At 44.1% G+C, this 19,490-nt stretch overlaps 3 protein-coding genes and 1 non-coding gene across 8 annotated transcripts; 3 read left to right on the top strand and 1 right to left on the bottom strand.

Moving 5' to 3' along the window:
- Nucleotides 1–1,886: 1,886 nt before the first annotated feature.
- LOC120640928 (predicted GPI-anchored protein 58) lies at nucleotides 1,887–3,302 on the bottom strand. Its single transcript, XM_039916865.1, has one exon. It carries the CDS (start codon nucleotides 3,093–3,095, stop codon nucleotides 2,325–2,327), a length of 771 nt encoding a protein of 256 aa, XP_039772799.1. The 5' UTR covers nucleotides 3,096–3,302; the 3' UTR covers nucleotides 1,887–2,324.
- A 7,548-nt stretch (nucleotides 3,303–10,850) lies between these two features.
- Nucleotides 10,851–10,930, top strand: TRNAL-UAG. The gene has a single exon. It is a non-coding gene; the product is annotated as a tRNA-Leu (tRNA).
- A 133-nt stretch (nucleotides 10,931–11,063) lies between these two features.
- On the top strand, nucleotides 11,064–15,174 carry LOC120640925 (putative hydrolase C777.06c). 5 transcript variants are annotated; one of them, XM_039916863.1, is made up of 12 exons: nucleotides 11,064–11,438; nucleotides 11,612–11,747; nucleotides 11,848–11,975; nucleotides 12,057–12,204; nucleotides 12,293–12,398; nucleotides 12,867–12,934; nucleotides 13,057–13,092; nucleotides 13,225–13,334; nucleotides 13,432–13,493; nucleotides 13,575–13,670; nucleotides 14,163–14,237; nucleotides 15,044–15,174. In XM_039916863.1, the coding sequence occupies exons 1-9, from the start codon at nucleotides 11,398–11,400 to the stop codon at nucleotides 13,487–13,489; spliced, it is 831 nt and encodes a 276-aa protein (XP_039772797.1). In that variant the 5' UTR covers nucleotides 11,064–11,397; the 3' UTR covers nucleotides 13,490–13,493; nucleotides 13,575–13,670; nucleotides 14,163–14,237; nucleotides 15,044–15,174. The 5 variants fall into 5 exon arrangements, with proteins under 5 accessions (XP_039772797.1, XP_039772796.1, XP_039772794.1 ...); XM_039916862.1 differs by lacking the exon at nucleotides 15,044–15,174 and adding an exon at nucleotides 14,717–14,998; XM_039916860.1 differs by lacking the exon at nucleotides 15,044–15,174 and adding an exon at nucleotides 14,717–14,998 and having other exon boundaries at nucleotides 13,575–14,074; nucleotides 14,163–14,639.
- A 46-nt stretch (nucleotides 15,175–15,220) lies between these two features.
- On the top strand, nucleotides 15,221–18,788 carry LOC120640927 (40S ribosomal protein S14-like). The gene is made up of 6 exons (XM_039916864.1): nucleotides 15,221–15,363; nucleotides 15,462–15,584; nucleotides 15,710–15,755; nucleotides 17,999–18,084; nucleotides 18,157–18,286; nucleotides 18,510–18,788. Exons 1-6 carry the CDS (start codon nucleotides 15,361–15,363, stop codon nucleotides 18,575–18,577), a joined length of 456 nt encoding a protein of 151 aa, XP_039772798.1. The 5' UTR covers nucleotides 15,221–15,360; the 3' UTR covers nucleotides 18,578–18,788.
- The last annotated feature ends 702 nt before the right edge of the window (nucleotides 18,789–19,490 follow it).

Below are 19,490 nucleotides of genomic sequence, written 5' to 3'. Positions count from 1 at the left end.
GCAACAACAATTGGGAAAAATCTCCAGATATGGCCAGTCTCAGTACACAATTTTATGGTATAGTTATAAGATTGAGAACTAGATTGTAACAGGTGAGTTTCATGAGATGAAACATTGAAACTTCCTCCTCCTCTCTCCTCATCATGTCAGCAAAATTAAAAATATGGTATAGAATTTAATACTATAAAATTCTCCATGAAATCTGTATTGAAACTAGAATAGCATAAGACATCAATGTCGAGTTTGAGACTCGAACCTAGCTCGCTAGAAGCCACACCAGCTCCTCCCATCAGCGCGTCAATGTGTGTTTAAGGTATTGAACACATCAAAATTTGCATCCTTCTTACTTCGAAATGTTGAAAACTCTTCCCGCAAATAAAAAGGGGAAATCACGAAATATCTTTTTTATGAAGAGATAAAACTGAATAATTGTTACTGAAAAAGATTGATGCATTGCCCACTGATCATCTGATGCCGACTTGCATGTTGATGCAAGAGATAAAAGATGGCATCATGGGGCGCACGGCTAACCCAGTGCCCCAGCCTGCCCTACCAACAGGGAACAGATACACCTCTTGACTCTGACTGGACTTGCATATCCCTGGAAGCATCTCGGCAACAAACGGTCACAGCAGTTGCCGCGCTCCACTCCAGAACTCCAGATCGATATAAAAAAAAATAGTATGGTTCAATGTATTGATCCATGCCATGCCATGCTGAATATGGGTCCAGCAATTGACTAAAGCACTGTTCCCACAATCTGAAATTGACAAGGGGAAAGAGGGGCGCAAAGGAACAAAGCAAAACACAGCTAAAAGAGGCAACAAAAACCTAATTCCCCACAACAAAGGGGCACTCAAAGTGGAGCCAAGTGATTCCCAGTCCAAGCCAAACCAAATTGCCTCAGAAAACCATGTTTGATAAAGACATAAAGCGTCAGGGCTGGCTCCCATATCCTTTGTGGATCTGTTTTATGAACACCAACAGCACAAATAAGGATCGCTCAACAGAACCCAAAAGGCCAGACGATTCATGATAGACATCACGTGAAGTATCAGTGGTTCCATATAATTAATGGTCATCATGCCGTCATGTTTGCAAAATTCTTGTTTCAAACACCCAGAAGACCATAAAAGTTTTGATTTTCGAACAATGATGATGCATCTTAACTAGCGTCCAGTGGTGTAAAGTTCGGGGCACCAAAAAGTTCAGCTTTCGTAATACTGTATTATTGCAGAGGATCTACAGCAGCCACAGACCTAAAGGCACTGAAATAGTATATCACTAGAAGTCTAGAACAGACAAACGCTAAAGTGCAGGCAGAAAGTTATGGAGCACTGAAGAAAGATTGTGTTCTTCTAAGAGGGAGTACCAGACTACCAGTAGCACACTGCACACCTAGCATCTTTCAGCAGGGCAGAAGTATACGCTAAAAGAAACAGATAGCTGCTGCCTGCTGGTACTTGTTGCATTTGTTCAACAAGTTATTGCAATTAGAGTGCCAAAAAAAAACTAAACATGAAAAACAGTTCATGGTGAACACCAAACTAGTTATCTTCCAAAATTGTTGCAAACGGAAGCATCAAGAAGTAGAAACTAAGGCAACAAGATCAGATCCTACAGCTTTTTATGCCTAGAGAATTGAGAGCTCAAGTACCCAACAATCTATCATTCCCAGGAAATAAACCGTGAGCATGAATTGTTGAATTAGTGCATGTACATCTTCCAATTCAAGTGCCAATGAACAAACCCACATACATCTTACATATATTTGAAAGCATTAATTTGTGATATCATATTGTTGATCAATAATTCTGTAGCTCTCTGAAAAGAAGTAGATTCAATCAAGAATGCACATCAGGCAAAAGGCACAGAAAGAATGCATCTTTCATCAGCAATGCATCTTGGTATCATATTGTTGATCAAATTTTTCACTAAGAAGTAAGAACGAAAAAAACATAGGCCTCTGACAATCATCAATCATCACGATAGTTGATAGATACACCTAAACACTACCTTGACAAAGGAAAAAAAAATCTCTTTCCTCCTGAATTACAGAGAGAGCTCACGGAGACCCAGATACAGGACCAGTTCTTATTACTGCTGAAGCTTACAGTAATATGACATGCACAGACATCCAAGGACACCAAAATTGCAAGCAGTTGTATCAAAAGCTCAACATTTTTTACCTTACCTTCCCGCTTTATCTCTTGATCTACAGCAAGAACCCTCTACAATTATACACTAATGTAACGCATCTACGACTCTGAGGACACGGTGCTGAACAAAAGGCCAGAGGCCAGAGCCACATCAGCTTACCGGACTCAGTCGAGGAATCCGGTTTGCCTAAGCACGGCGTCGCGCACCCGCCGCAGGTCTCGGCCCTTGAGCGTGCGCCCGGCGCCCTCAAGCATGGAGAACGGCGCGCCCGGCCCGGCCCCACCAGCGGACGCGCGGGCGACCATCTCGTGCGGGGGCAGCATGGCGGAGTCGCCGCGCCGGAAGTCGTCGTCGTCGTCGTCGAATTCATCCCACCGGCCCATCTCCGGCTTCCGGGGCGGCCGGACGGGCACCCTCACCGGCGCCGACTGGTGGTACGGCGGGGCTGGCCCGGCGTTCTTCGGCCGCGCGGTCGCCGGGATAGTCCGCGCGGCGGAGGTCGGGGACTGGGAGGGCGACAGAGCGCCCACGCTCCCAGTCCCGGTCGCCGCCGCCGCCGAGGCCGAGACCGAGGCGGCGGCCGCCGCGATGGTCGCCTTGCGCCGGAGCAGCGTCCCCGCGCTGGCCGCGGCGGCGGCGGCCGTCCCTCCCCCTCCGGCGCCGCCGCGGACCAGTAGGCGCCTGTCCCCCTCGTGCATCGCCAGCGCGGCGAGGAGGCCGAGGTGCCCCGGCTGCGGCGCGCCCCGGCCGGGGCTCCCGGGCGCCGGCGCCGGCGCCGCGGCTTCCGGCGACGAGAAGAGGAAGTCGTCCTCGTGGAGCTCGTCCCCGGCGACGAACGAGGGCTCCGTCGGGGACGACGAGGGCGTCGACGGCGACGAGAACATTCCCATGAAGCGCTCGCCCGCCGGCGACCGGCGCGTCCGGTGCTCGTCCATCGCGCGCTCCGGGCTCCGGCGCCGGGCGGGGGATCCCGCAGCTCAGCTGGCGGCGCGCAGCGGCCGCGGGGGCATGCGGATGCGGGGTTGAATCGGCTGGCCTCGTCTCGTCTCGGCTCCCCCAGCGGCGGGCGACTTGGTAGGGGGAACGAAGGAGAGGGCGGCGAGGCGTCGTGGGTGTGGTTTTTATGGGCGCTGGCGCGGCGCGACCCACCGGGCTAGGGATGGCAACGGGTATATACCCGTCGGGTAGTGGCCACCCATACCCGTACCCGTTAGGATTAAATTACCCGTACCCGTTAGGATTAAATTTTATCCGTCGGGTTACCCGTACCCGCATACGGGTAAGAAAATGATTCCATTCCCATACCCGCGCGGGTAATTTTTACCCGTCGGGTAACCCACGCCCGAAATAATTCCCGAGTATTACATGTAAATATTAGATATTCTCATGAAAAATAAATCATTACAAGCTTCATTTCAACAAGTTAATGGCTCATATGGGTTAACATGAGTTAGAGAGGGTTCAACAATATATATACTAGAAGGGTTTAATTGGATTTGAGCTAAATTCATAGGTCATATGGGCTAAAATGAGTTAGATACTTAGGCTCATTTGTTTTTCCTGCGGGTATTTCTTACCCACGGGTAGGCGGGTATGGGTAGTATAAACCCGCACCCGTACCCGCCATACCCGATGGGTATAGGATTTTGTCCAATAATGTACCCACGGGTAGAAAAATCATTCCATACCCGCCTTCTTATCGGGTAAAATCCGTCGGGTACTCGGGTTTCGGGTACCCATTGCCATCCCTACACCGGGCACGCTCGGCGGCTCGGGCCTCGGTTCGATGGGTTCCTCGGCTCGGCGGGGCGGTGGCTGCTGCGGACGTCGGGGGAGATTGATCGGGAGCAGGCGGTTGGATCTGTCAGGGACTCGTAGAGTGTTTGCACATTGCTTGGGCTGTGTTTAGTTAAAAAAAAAACTCCCCCATCAATTCCAAACTTTCCATCACATGGAAACATTAAATATAGCAAATGACGCATACATGGAGTATTAAATGTAGGTAAATAAAAAAAACTAATTGCATAGTTTTGATGTACACGACGAGACGAATCTTTTGAGCTTAGTTTGGTCATGGTAGGACAACAATTACCACAAACAAACGAAAAGTGCTACAGTATGCTGCAGTGTCCGATGTGCTTTTTCGCACCTCCTTTTCCCTCCATCTAAACACAGCCTTGGTAGATTTTGGATCAGGATTCTGCTTCCGCGCAAGGCCAGATCCGAAATTCGGCAAGTTGGTGGGGGCCTGGGGGTGTGTGCGTAACAGGACGGGAACCTGAGCATGGAACCACAATGTTAGGTGGATTTTGGGGGTGTGATTCGCGACAGGTCGCATGGTTGGAATGTTTTGTTTGGGAAGTAAAGATCATGGATAGTTGAAAGATAACTAAAACTTATCTAGAACTACAAGTTTGCGGCGGTTTGGATGAATTTCTTTTATTTTTGATGGGGGTTTGGCTGAATTTTGGGGGAGTGGATTGCGTGTGGCTAGGAGGTTATATGTTTGCACCAGCAATTTTTTAAGGTTATCGAGCAAATGGTATTGGAAGCGCTGTAGGCACAAGAGAAATGATAGTTTTCTTTTCGCAGCTATGGCAGGTGTTTATTGTGTGTACAACAGAATGCGATAAAAATTAAGCTTTACAGACACAAAATGGTTTGTATACGACAACCACGATTTCAATTATTAGTGCAAACACATGTTAGATAAAAAGAGCCTTGGGTTATTTTGAAATGTCTATGGTATGTCACACTTCTGGCCACCGACAATAGCTGTTGATGTGAGCATGAAGACATTGGTATAAGAGGGAGATAACTTAGGAGAGAAGAATCTCTTCCATTTCTCAAGTTATTTTTTTGGTATAGCTCTTCACTTTAAATACTCGGCTTATAATAATACACTAGCCATTCGCGGTCCAATTGGCCTTGACACGCACATAACTCCAATCACGAAGAGACACGACACATAAAAACTTTCTACCTACATCGTCGACATCTATTTCATTTCACACCTTCACATGTTGTCTGGTGGTCATGACGTAAAAAAAAGGTTACCAGTTTAGAGGAATAAGTGGAGGAGTAGAAACTGTAGGATTCTATAAAAATTAGGCTTTACAAAGATGAATAAGGTTTATATATGATAACCACTACTTTAAATTTTTAGTGCAGAAAAATGTTAGAAAAAGAGTCTTGGATTAATTCGAAATGCTAGAGGCATGTCACACCTCTATCTACTAGTGATAGCCATTGATGCAAGTATGAATAGGTGACACACAAGGGAGACAACTTAGAAGAGAAGGATCACCTTTCTACTTTTCCTTTCGTCAATTACGTTTTAACACAATTCTCCACTCAATGAATGCTCGACTCATAACAGCACAAGAGCCAGATGCTGCCAGGTGGGTCTTGACACGCACACAACTCCAATCACAAAGATACACTACACATAATAAAACTTTCCGCCTAAGGTTTTTATACGATAACCACTAGTTTCAATTCTAGGTGCAAACAAATTTTAGAAAAAAGAGCATTGGATTATCTCAAAATGCTATTGGTGTGCCTCCTTCACATCTGCTTTAGCCTGTGTCATGCAGAACATGGTGCTAGTGGTCATTAAGTTGGAGAAGGTGATCAAAGAGGAATAGGTGGAGGAGCGGAAACCATAGAGTATTGCAAAAGATAGGCTTTACAAAAATGAATAATTCAAACAAAATAAGCCTTGGTTATTTTGAAGTGCTAGCGGCGTGTCACACATTTGGCCATCAGCGACAACTGTTGATATGAACACAAACACGTGATAGAATGAGGGAAATAACTTAGGGGAGAAGGATCCCCTTTCCCCCTTCTGTTTCTCAATTAACATAGCTATTCACTCAAAAAATGCTCAGCTTATAACAACACACCAGCAAATGCTGCCTAGTGGGTCTTGACACGCACACATGTTTGACCGTGAAGAGACGCGACACATAAAAACTTTTCGCCTACATTATCAACACATGTTTCATTTTTCGCCTTCGCAGGTGCTTCAACTTATGTCACACGCGAGACATGGCGCATGATAGTCATTGAGTAAGGAAAGATCATGGATTTAGAAAAGTAACTGGAGGAGTGGGAATGAGAGGGACATATATGAAAAAAGAGAGGTGAGGTATGACTTTATCAATATTGGGATCATTCGGCATATTACCTCAAGATAAAGGTAGTGTGTGCATCTGCATTGAAGGGACGACTCCGTCCGCATTTATGATAGTCCACATTTGTGATAGTCAGCATCTATACTATTATGCTTCTAGAGCTATAAAAATTGCATGTGGACCATTGACTAGCTCAATTTTTTGATAGCATGTAGTATAGAAGTATAGTGCTAGTTGGGAGCATACGAATAGCAAAAGAAATCCTACTCCTTTGATCCTACATTGTCGACACTTGTTTCATTTCACACCTTCACATGTTGTCTGGTGGTCATCAAGTAGAAAAAAAACGGTTATCAATTTAGAGGAATAAGTGGAGGAGTAGAATTGTAGAATGCTATAAAAATTAGGCTTTACAAAATGAATAAGGTTTGTGTATCATAACATCTACTTTCAATTCTTACTGCAAAAAAATCTTAGGAAAAAGAGTCTTGGATTAATTTGAAATGCTAGTGGCATGTCACGCCTCTATCTACTGATGATAGCAGTGGCGGAGCCAGAACCAACATAAAGGGGGGCCAATTTGCCAATGAAACCCATCCGTAATTAGGCCATCAAGAAATTAGTATCACAGTTCAACAGATACAAGTGTGTATTTGTCTATGAAGACCATCACACTACCAAATTAATATTATATTGTTTATATGCATGCCAAAATAGTTGGACGCATAGAATCAACCATACCAAAAGATGCATGTTTGGCTAATTGCTGTACGAAGAGCAGGCGAGCAGCAGAGAGGCCAGACTTGCTGAGGTACCGGAGAGACAGAGATAGGAGATTATGCGTTATGGGGCCATGTACTTCAGAAAAATTTGAGAGACAGGGGGGCATGGCCCACTATGGCCCCCATGTAGCTCCGCCAGTGGATGATAGCCATTGATGCAAGTATGAATACGTGATACACAAGGGAGACAACTTAGAAGAGAAGGATCCTCTTTCTCCTTTTCTGTTTCTCAATTACGTTTTAAAACAGCTCTTCACTCCATAAATTCTCGATTCAGAATAGCACATGAGCCAGACGCTACCAGGTGGGTCTTGATACGCACACAACTCCAATCACAAAGGCACACCACGTATAAAAGAAAAAACTTTCCACCTAAGGTTTATATATGATAACCATTACTTTCAATTCTAGGTGCAAACAAATGTTACAAACAAGAGCCTTGGATTATTTGAAAATGCTACTGGGCACCACACCTCTATCTACCGTTGATAGTTGTTGATGCTAGCACGAACACGTGATACAACAAGGGAGATAACTTAGGAGAGAAGGATCCCTTCCCCCTCTCCATCTCTCAACTAATTTTTGGCATAACTCTTCACTCAATAAATACTCACCTTATAACAACACATGAGCTAGACGCTCCTCGATGAATCTTGACACGCACACGACTCCAATTACGAAGAGACACGTGGTAGAATGAGGAAAATAATTTAGAAAAGAAGGATCCTTTTTCCCTTCTGTTTCTCAATTAACATAGCTATCCACTCAAAAAATACTCTGCTTATAACAACACATGAGCAGACGCTGCCTAGTGGGTCTTGACACACACACAAAACCCCGACCGTTAAGAGACGCGACACACAAAACTTTTCACCTACCTTGCCAACGCCTGCTTCATTTTACGTCTTCACATGTGCTTCAACCAATGTCACACGCGAGACATGGTGCGCCATAATCATCAATAAAAAAATGATCGTTTTTTGGTATTGGTACTGTAGCACTTTCATTGTTATTTGATAATTAATATCTAATTATAGACTAATTAGGCTTAAAAACTGTGTAATGAGTTATTTTTTTCAAGTGCATTTAATGCTCCATGCATACGTCCGAAGATTCGGTGGAACTAAACATGGCAGAGAAATAACCGGAGGAGTGGGAATGAGAGTGACATAAATGACAAAAAAAAAGAGAGGTAAGGTATGATTTTATCAACACTGAGATCATTCGGCATATTACTTCAAGACAAATGTAGTGTGTATGCGCGCATGCGTGGAGGGACAACTCTCATTCGCATTTGTCATAGTCAGCATCTATACTATTATGCTTTCAAAAAATAAAAATAAAAATTGCATATGCACCATTAGTTGGCTCGAAGTTTCCGTAGCAGTATAGCGACACTGTGCTAGCTGGTGTCACCCTCGCGGCCCGTGAGGCGCGGTCCCTCCCTTTCCACCCCGCCTGGGAGCGAGCGTGGTGGGGACGTGCCATTGTGCCAGCGAGCCAACTGAGAGCTCTAAGCTGACTGAACATGCGCACGAGTAGTGTAGGCCGCTCGCGACGAGGTGGTGCCTACTGGCGATTTGTCGCGGCGGCGTGGTGTGGTGAATAGCGTGATTTTTCTTTTCTTTTTTACGGCTGGATCCTCGTCGGTTTAATCCTCCGTCAGGCCTCCGGACTTGTTTAGGGTCCTGTCACGTTCAGTTAACCATCGCGCCCTCATTCGTTTCAAAAAAAAAAAAAAACCATCGCGCCCTCATCATGCGGTCCATCCGATCGGCCCTTGGTGTGCCAGCCTGAACAAACAGCAGCAGCCGGGTCGAGGCGTTTGGTTCCCCGTACTAGTTGTACCAGGCAATTTTGACTATTAATTACTAATATTAAATGAAAGTAATTTGCAAAACTAACTCCACAGTCTTGCGCTACTCTGTGAGACGAATCTAATGAGATATTTGACCGCACGATTAGGATATAGTTATTTTAGCATTACTGTAGCCAATTACAGATTAATTATCGTCATTAGATTCGTTGCGCAAAGTTGCACACATATATAAAAAGGTTTTGCAAATAGATTACGTTTAGCCCTCCATGGATGAAAGATTTAGTACTACTTGTACTACCTACTTAAACATGGCCAGATTTTGCCCGCTCGTGTCGGGTGCGGTGCAAGTCTGCGTCACGCCAGTCGCGGACGCAGGCAACAGGACAAGGCCTCGCATACCGACAAGGCCTTGCATACCTCAACTCAAGCATGATTCGCCTATCAGTATTACTGTAATACTCTGTCCGTTTCAAATTGTAAGTCGCTTAGTTTTTTGACATCAAGTTTGATCACGTTTCAAATTGTAGGTTGTTTGACATTTTCATATCAAATTTAACCACTTGTCTTGCTAAAAAATTTATGCAAAATATCACTTCTTCTGTTGTGGCATGCTTTATCAGTACAAGTTTTTCAAAAATGACTTAAATTTAATTATATTTGCATAAATTTTTTGAATAAGATGAGTGGTCAAATTTCAGGTTAAAAAAAAATCAAATTATCTATAATTTGGAACAGAGAGAGTATCTATGGCGTTCTTACTTTTTTTTCTTTTCCCTCAGGTGAAAACAAGTACTTGTACTACTTGCAAATCCTTTCTTTCCTTTTTCTAGTTGGCTGCAATTCCTTGGTTCCAAAGAATACCTGAGCTCGAACTATGGCTTGTGCATTTAGCCAGCGAAACAAAAAAGGAGAGTGCCCTGCTTAACCGGATAGTGTTAGCTATAGATGGCCAAATGGGTTGGCATGGCCTGACCCGACCTATCCTCCGACCTAGGCACGACCCGATGGAGGCTTAATCGTGTCGGGCCGACCCGACTAACCCACAAGCACGCCAACCCAGTGAGCCCATTGAGCCGGCCGCTCGCACGCGCGCGGCGCTCGCAGCTCGTTAGCGGCCCCCTCACGTGCGCGCCGCTACCCTACCGCGCGCTCGCTGGCCCCTGACGCCGCGGAAGGGAAGGGGCGGCGGGAGGGAGGGAGACAGAGATCGTGCTAGGTCTATAGTCGTGTCGTCTCCGGGTCAACACTATGGGTCGAGGTCTCGGCCCAGACACGACCCTATCTATCGGGTCGGGTCGGCACTGACCCTATTATTTGTGGGCTGGGCTCGATTAGAGTTGGATTTTTTCGTATCGTGCCTCGAGTAGCCCACTGAACCCAGCCCATTTGGCCATCTATAGTGTTAGCGGAGCATGCTTTGCGATTTGAAACCTCAAGTCTCGAATCCTCAATCATTGCCTGCAGGGAGTTCAGGCCAAACGACTCCACTACCATAGGCTAATTAGTCTAAGCGCGACCACAACCTCTGCTGCTAATTACTAGTACTAATCAATCAATTGATCTCCATCATTAGCCTGTCGCGGTCGTGTGGATGTCGTGCTCCGGGGGAGGCGCCGGACCCAGAGCCATCAGCGCGGGCCGCAGATGTGTGTCTCCCCTCTCGGCGCTCGCCTTGTCGCCCAGCACGACACCGCGCGCTCTCTATACGGCAGGTCGGAAATGGTGGTGTGCACTCTGCAGTGTGTGTGATTATCGCAATCCAGCCACCAATCAAAAAGTTTTTTTTTTGATGTGATTGGTTCATTATTGGAATTGCAAGGGCCAGTTCAATGATCGCATCGGATCATGTGCGTCGATTATGGGACATTGTAAGTTGGCAACTTGGATTATTTAGGATGGCAGCACTCTGATAACATTAAATCATTACAAAAAATGTTAATCAGCTTCAACAACGACAGTTTGGCCGAGTGGTCTAAGGCGCCAGATTTAGGCTCTGGTCCGAAAGGGCGTGGGTTCAAATCCCACAGCTGTCAAAATTCTGTTTTGTTTCCGTCATTTGTTCATCTTATTAATTTTTACTACTGCACGCCCAGATTTTAGTGATTGCATCATCAATCATGTGTATTAAAATCTCCAAGAAAAGAGAAGGCTGGTTAAAAGTCGTCAAGACTCGAGACTTGCTGAGGTCAATAACAAATGAGAGGAAAACAAAAGCTTTCCGGCCGCCTTGCCGGCGCCAGCAATAAAAAGAAACAACCCGAACAAGGAGGACCTGGGGAGAACGAGAGCAGAAATAATCAGGCCAAGATCCGCACCAACTAAAACATCTTTCCCTGCGGGACGCCGGGACGGGAGTTCAGGGATCGATGGAGGCCGATCCGGCGACACCGCGGCGTCTGTGTCGTCGTCGCTGATCTTCCTGGGCACGGGCTGCTCCGGCGCGCTGCCCGACACACGGTGCCTCATCAGGCCGGGCACGCCGCCATGCCACGTCTGCTCCATGGGCCTCTCCCTCCCGCCGGACCAGAACCCCAACTACAGGTGCGAGAGGCAACGAATCCTTGCTTCAATCGACATGGAATTACTCCATTTGGCAACTGAATTCATTTTTACAGAATATAAAGAGTCAGTCCAGTGTGAGTCCCTAGCAGATAATGCCTCGCACTTGCAGTTGCATTATTGCAAGTGCCTAGGTGACAACATGTCTGTTTCAGGCTGAACACTTCCCTCCTGATAGACTACTGCCATGATGATGGAACCCACAAGTACATCCTAATCGATGTAGGCAAGACCTTCAGAGAGCAAGTCCTCCGGTGGTTTGTCCATCACAAAGTTCCCTCCGCTGATTCGGTTAGATCTTTGCCTGTTCATTCTTTTTCTGAAAAAACTGATACCTACTCTCTCGGTTCTAGTCTTGGCAGCAGGACTAAGAGGGTTCTGTGCAGCGCAGATCATTCTCACTCATGAGCACGCGGATGCTGTCTTGGGCCTTGATGAAGTCTGGGTGGTGCAGCCAAGAAATGACAGAAATGAAATCCATCAAATTCCTATTTTTCTCACACAAGTCACAATGGACAGGTTCATATTCATCTTATGCTTTCCTCGGATTAGTCAACAACACAAAGTACCCTGTAATAATACCAGCCGCCGATTTTACAGTGTCGTGAGAAGATTCCCCTACTTGGTGGAGCAGAAGCCAGAGGATGGCGATGAAGATGCCCAAGCCGCGAAGATCGACTGGAAGATAATTGAGGAGGATGTGGACAAACCATTTGTAGCATCAGGGCTAGAGTTTGTGCCATTGGCGGTAACTTTCAGCCCTGTTAATCTTTGCTTTGCTCCTGCTACATGTTTGCCTCCTGGAGTGGTTACTTAGCTTGCTCTTATCTGTTCAGGTAATGCATGGAGAGGGGTATATTTGTTTAGGCTTTTTATTCGGGAGGAGAGCCAGAGTTGAATATTTATCTGATGTCTCAAGATTTCTACCTAAAACTGAGCATGGTAAAAAAACCTTCTTTGTCCATAATCTTTGTTCAGATAATTAGAATACTTGTTCTTATGGATCATAGATGGAAGTGTTTTTAATCAATATTGTCATTTTTCACTGCCATTTGGTAAAAGGGTCATTTTATAAGCACAAAGACGATACTAATCGGTTCAATTGCGTCCAAAATTCTCGACGTTATTTTATGAACGTGGTTGATAATGTAGTAGGTCGAAAATCATAATAATCTAAATACCAACTTCAGTGTTTGATCAAATCCAATGGCAACACTATTCAGTATATTTCTCAGAGATGAATTACCAGTCTTAGTACATATTAGTAATCAAATATTGTTAACTAAGGGTGCAACTCACAATTTCAAATGGTGGAAAATCTAGTTTTTTGTACTTGGTTTCTCTTGATTTCTGTATATTTTACTGCTCCATGTCACGGAGTGGAATACAATGCTGAATTTTTGCCTCTAGCTATTTCAAAGTCTGGTGCTGGACAACTTGACCTTCTTATACTGGAAGCAAACGCTTTGCATGGAGTGGTAAGCCTGTCCTACATTACCTGCCATCAGAGAACACAAATTTGCTGATTATTTGATAGAATTGAATTGCAAATGCTGTCAAATATGTTGAAAGTCTGACACGGACTTCATGTTCTGAACAGGGAGATGCTTTCAGCACCCATTTAACTCTGAGTGAGGTTATTTTTCAAGTACTTCTTAATATTTGCCTTGAAGTTTCTAAATCAGATTTTCTTAATAGACTGTCAAGTGTTTCTTGTGGGGGATAATAGTATGTTCCTCAGCATGAAACCAATGTTTCATTTTTGCAGTCGCTTGATGCTATCAAGAGGATTCGTCCTAAAAGAGCTCTGTTGATTGGAATGAGGCATTTTTTTGAGCATCAGAGAGAAAACCAGATGTTGGCAGAATGGTCTATCAGGTATGTCCGTGTGTAGCTTCTGAAACAGTTACATTCTTCCTTTTCTTTCTCTAAGCCTAAAGGCCTTGTCTCATGTGCAAGCTTTGTATGACTACAGTGAAGGAATACCGGTACAACTGGCTCATGACGGTCTGCGTGTCTTCATTGACTTGTAATAAGGTATCCAAAGTTGCTATAATAATAATCGAGGATGATTGAACTTTGTTGGTACTTTGAACAATTTCAATAATGTTATTGCAGATTGCAGCATCCATATTTCTGTTGCTGATTGAACGAAGATCCGCCAGATCAGTAGTTTAGCGATTGTTTTGAGATTTTTTATGTATCCAAGAGATTGTAAGTTCTGCTAGACAACCTATTTTGAAACAGTGTCAGTGTACATGCCACCTATTTATACAATGATTTACAACCAAAAGACCAAAAGGCTCACATAATTTGTGTGATTATTAGGTTATATGAATCGAATGTTGAAAGCACCTTGTTGCAGCATAGTTGTATAGATAGTTTGTATGTGAAGTGTTTCCTTTTTCCCAAATTTAGATTTAAAGTGGACTAATTGAATCGACAACTATGCAAATTATTTTGAAAGATATATATAAAATGGTCTTTTGTAAAGAAAACAATGCTGCAAAAAGGTTTAAAGTTTGCGCACAAGTTAGTTGTACTTGTTATTTCTCGCACCAGCGGTTTGAGAAAGTTCTACCTCAACTCTCAAGAACCCTTAAAATGCTACTGAAAAGGTATCCTGAAATAGTTTTCAACTTTTGTAGAAAAAGAAATATTTCTACACCCCTGATTTCAACTAATTCAGTCGCTAAATTTGTTTAGGCTTTTTATTTGGGAGGAGAGCCAGAGTTGCCTATTTATCTGATCTCTCGAGATTTCTTCCTAACACTGAGCATGGTATGATTTTTGTATCCTCCATCATTCTTTGCTCAAATAATTACAATGGCATGGTTTTTTTCTCTGTGTTTGGAAATGGCATGATAATTAATATAAGCTTGTGTTACAAGGGCTATTTCTCGAAGGAGGACTATAACAATCCTGTAAACTTATAGCTTCCAAAATTGTTGAGTTTATTCAACCATTCTTTCTGAAACTGTATATCAAATGTTATTTGCGGGGTATTGAAAATTATGCAAATCTATACTGGCTCCACTGGTCAGCTGATCAAGTTCAATTATAACACTTTTTACTATATTAATATTTCTCGTTACCAGAGTCTTAGCATCAAGTCAGTTGCCAAATGGCAAGATGGTGAAAATCATTAGTCCAGATGGCAACATTTCTAGCATTCTTTTGCAGGTGTATTCTCTTGATATCTACATGTTTTATTGCACCGTGTCAACATAATATGATTATGATGTAGTCTTTGCCTGCAGCTATTTCGAAGTCTAGTGCTGGACAACTTGATCTTCTTATACTTGAAGCAAACATTTAGCAGGAAGCAGTAAGCCTGTGCCACTGCCACATACCTGTCATCTGGAAAAAAAAGATGCACAGTTGGCTAGTTGCTGTGTCTCTCGTACAATTAAACTGCACGTGCTAAATCTTTCATTCTGATCCGAAAACCCCACATGTTGATAGTCTGATACAGACTTAATTGTACTGTGGTATCAGACTACTATATAATTGAACTCCATATGCTAAACCTATCTGAAAAACCCATATGTCGATAGTCTGATACGGAGTTTATGTCCTGTGAACAGGGAGGAGGTCCTCGCAAAAATTATTGTACTCTGCACGAGGGTTTTTTTCTTGGCAATTTAGCAGCCGGGAAGGAAAAAAAAACGCAGTGGACTGTTGAGTTAGAACTTCCAAGACACGACCCACCAAGCCCATTCTCTCTGCAAAAGGCCCTCAAGGCTGTCGGCCCACTTCACTCCGGGGGTTTTATCTCTACCCATTTCTCCATCCGCTCCTCGCCTCGTCCCCCTCTCCGAATTCCGAACCCTAGCCTTCCATCTCTCCTCCTCCTCCTCCCAGCCGCCGCCCCCGCCGCCGCAGCGAGCACGCGGACGCAGCCATGGTAACGCCACCCAGCCTCTCGTTCCTTGTTTTTTTTCGCCGTCGGTTCGTCCCCTGCGCTGATCCCGTCCCGTCCTTGTCTTGCTTGGGCGTGTGCAGTCCGGGAGGAGGAAGACGCGGGAGCCCAAGGAGGAGAACGTGACGCTCGGCCCCACCGTCCGCGAGGGCGAGTACGTCTTCGGCGTCGCGCACATCTTCGCCTCCTTCAACGACACCTTCATCGTGAGTGTCCCAAGAAGCTCGCATTCTTTTTCGTGATACCACTGGTTGGTGGTTCTTCTTCTTCTTGTAAGAATGGCGTGCGTCTCGGTACTGATGCTGTGTTTTTTCTGGCTTCGTTCTTGCAGCATATCACTGATCTGTCTGGGAGGGAGACGCTCGTCCGCATCACTGGTAATAAACCCCCCTCTGGAAATGCTGGGTCTTGGCAGAAAGTTGGTACCATTATTACTCAAATACACATGACCTTGTCTTGTTGGTTGTGTGCACCACTAGTGTAAAATCAACCACTCTAGTTGTATTATTTTGTGCTTTTATTGGTCTCCTTTGTTATGTACCGAAGAGTGCCATCCTTGTATTCGACCTTAGTGTTGTACTGTGCTGCTAGTACATGCTCTGTGGACATGGTTCATCCTCGTTTAGAATAGAGTTGCTGTTCTGAATTTGGAAGATTAGGGTATTCTTTCGTGCAATTTAGGTTTGTGTCCTGAAATGTTCTATTGAAATTGTAGCTTGTAACATAATTGGGTAGCTTAGTATATAATTAGCTACGGATGAAGCGGGTTGAAATTATTCGTACCTGGAAAGACATTAAACTGAGGTTAAGATTTTAAGTTGGTGAAGTGTGGACTTGGTGGTTTTGACCTTAAGCTGTCCAAAGAAGACCATTCTAGGCCCTGTTTATTAAGCATTGTCCTTTGTTAGTATGTGCCATGAAACTCTGATGTTTCTTTGTTACAAACTTCTGATACTTTGTTGCATTGAGGTACATGTTGAATAGCTGCAGGATACTGATGATCTTAAATTTGTGATACTGCATATTTCAAATGTGCTGTTTCATCACTGAGCTTTGAGTTGCTTTGTATGCATGGCCCTTAAGATTGCCTCCCTTTTGCTCTGTGGGAGCGTGTCGAGTCATAGCCATGCAATATTGACCATGTGGTTCCAGAGAGTTTTTCTCTGCAACTTTTTCTCTTCCTGTTTCAGTTCCAAGTGTCTTCATCCTGGCATAGAGTTTCCTGTAGTGTATGACCAGTATGTAGTCACTGTTTTTTTGCAGTGCTTCTGCTGAGCTCATCACTCCTGCAACTCTTTGTCAAGTCAAATGGAGATGTCTTTGTTATGGAAGTGAACATTTTCAAAGAGAATTTCATGATTTTTTCCCACTCCTATAGCTGTACCATAACTCTTAACTACATTAGGCAAGTAAAACTTTTCAACGAGACCACACTGCTGTTAAGCTTTATCATGTTTAGTCTTGTAGTAATTGAAATGTGGGACCAAAACATACAATCTTCAAGCCTCCCCCTTCTCTTCCTCCTTTCCTTTTGAACCAGAGCTGAAGGTGCATGCTATGACAGGCTGCCAGCTGCATCCTTCGACCAAGATCACCTATTGTCTTGTCAATCACAAATATTCACAATTCACTGGTTCTTACAATTGATGTTTGATTTTACTGTGCGGCAATTTGTTTTCAAGTTTTGCTATTAAGATGGTTTGCTTTCAGTTTGTGGGAACATGTCAAGCCGTGCTAAATTCACAGTGCACGAGAGTTTTTTCTCTGGAACGTTTCCTTTGCCTGCACATTTAGTTCCAGGTCTCTACATCTTCGCTGTGCATTTTCCTCTAGAAAGAGTTAGCATGCTGCCTTTTTTCTGTGTTGCTTCTCCTGAGTTCACCCTTGCAACCCTTTGACATGTTAGATAGTTGGCTTAATTGAAATGAAAATCGTAGGATCTCCTTTTTGTTCGAAAAGACTGTAGCGTTGTACTTTTGTCTGCCTTTTTATATGTATAATGGTATCCAGTACACAGTAGTGCTGAGGTATATGCTCCTACTGGAGCAAAGATTGATAATATTTCATATGTCTAAGCTTGTATGCTAGTGTGATTTTCTTGGGAATTTGTAGTGCACGTTTTTCTTGATGGTTGTTGATGAAGAGACTGTTCCTTGAGTAACTTAGCTGACCAGTGTATTTCACTAAATCGATAGAATGATTACAGCTGGTTGATTGGTTTATTGTACTTGGTCAACTACCTGATTAAGGTGCCCGCACTTTCTGTAAGTTGTGTATAGTTGTCCTGTTTCTTTCATTAATTCTCCAACCTGATTATTACCACATCTTTGCAACTTTGCTTTCTATAACTTAGTTTGATCCAGTGTAGAGATTATATATGCTATGTCGGTCACGTATTTTATGTTACAAGATGGGTTTCTGCAGTCGCCTTGCAATTCACATTAGCTTTTGTTTCAGTACAATTTAATCATACCCTGTTGAGCCTGTTGTAGGTCCTTCTGATCTTGTCTGCCTATATCTTTACATAATTCGCCTCTTGGGACTGCTACGACTCATAATATCAATCAGATTTATTTAATATTGTTAATGTATTCATGGTTTCATCATTTTGTTTTGGCAGGTGGCATGAAGGTCAAAGCTGACCGTGATGAGTCATCCCCTTACGCAGCCATGCTTGCAGCTCAGGATGTTGCCCAGAGATGCAAGGTGCTGAGCTACTAGTTGTAATATCTATTTGTCAGCTGTCGTTTGGTACTTACTCTGCATGAGCTCTTTTAGGAGCTTGGAATCACTGCTCTGCACATTAAGCTCCGTGCTACCGGTGGAAACAAGACAAAGTCTCCAGGCCCTGGTGCTCAGTCTGCGCTTAGGGCTCTTGCACGTTCTGGCATGAAGATTGGACGCATTGGTGAGCATGCTGTTATTTTCCTTTAGTAAGAAATTTGCGGCATTTTATCTGCATTTGGTGATAGCTGTTCTTGCCTTCCTGTGCATTTTTTTTGCACAATTGGATTAGCACATTCTTGTCAGCTGGTTTGCGTGCTGCAACACTTGCTCATAAACTCAAAACTTCCCATTTTTATTTCGACTTAATACTAACTGTTTGGCCACCCCCTGTGGTTGCTATACAGAGGATGTGACTCCAGTCCCAACTGACAGCACACGGAGGAAGGGTGGTAGGAGGGGAAGGAGGCTGTAATTTCGTGCAGAACCGGATCCAACTGGCCGTGCAAGCTGTTTTGTGCTTTTGTTCGTGGTGCTAGCATCGGATTTCATGGATTTATAAGTTTTGAGCTACCTTGTGTATCTTAACATTTTGAACCGAATTGCTGGCGTACTTTGGCTGCACATTCTCTATTGCAAGTTAGCTGTTTTGCCGGTACGGTATCCTATAAATGTTCATTAGTCCACCGTCGTTTGTTTGCACACCAGAATATCTTTCTCGACACCAGAGTACGGTCGATAGGCTGAGTATGCTTGAAAGCCCTGGCTGAGGTTCACGCCACTTCATGATAAGCACGTACGAGACAAGAAACAGTTCTCTTTTGATTTCACAAGAAACAGTTCTCGGTCTTAATGATAGCAGCAAACACTCTTTTCAACTCAATAAGCCGCAGCAATGGCAAAAGTACTTGAACTTGATCTTAGCGTGGGCTATCCAGTACTTTTCCTATCCTGACTAGATAATCTAAAGACTGAGCTTAAAACTATACAATTTTAAATTAAAAATATATAAGGACGAAGCTGGGTTGCGAAGAGGCCATGGGGCCAGATCCGTTACCACCCCTGATTTTTAGAGAAAAGGTTTCACCCTGCTTTTATTGAAAGCATACAATACAAGAGGTCTATATAGCGATCACTGGGATACCAGTTTGAACAAGCAAAGTTTACTCAGACTAACACAGAAGATAACCACGACCAAAAAAACTGGGAGAAGGTCCAAGAGCTTTAAAAGAAGTCCTCAGTCGGCCTAGTCTTCAACTCCTCCTGGAAACATTTCACCCATCCTTGGACTTGCTCTTGTAGTTGCTTCATCTTCAGTTGGTCCTCAGCCTTCAACAGCACACCCCACTTCTGCATAAAGGAGTTAATTTTGAATTGGAGATCAGAAG

This window comes from Panicum virgatum, chromosome 7K, assembly GCF_016808335.1.
Source record: "Panicum virgatum strain AP13 chromosome 7K, P.virgatum_v5, whole genome shotgun sequence".
Classification (NCBI taxonomy): Eukaryota; Viridiplantae; Streptophyta; class Magnoliopsida; order Poales; family Poaceae; genus Panicum; species Panicum virgatum.
Note: the sequence above shows the minus strand (reverse complement) of the source record. Positions and strands in the feature narration are given on the sequence as shown.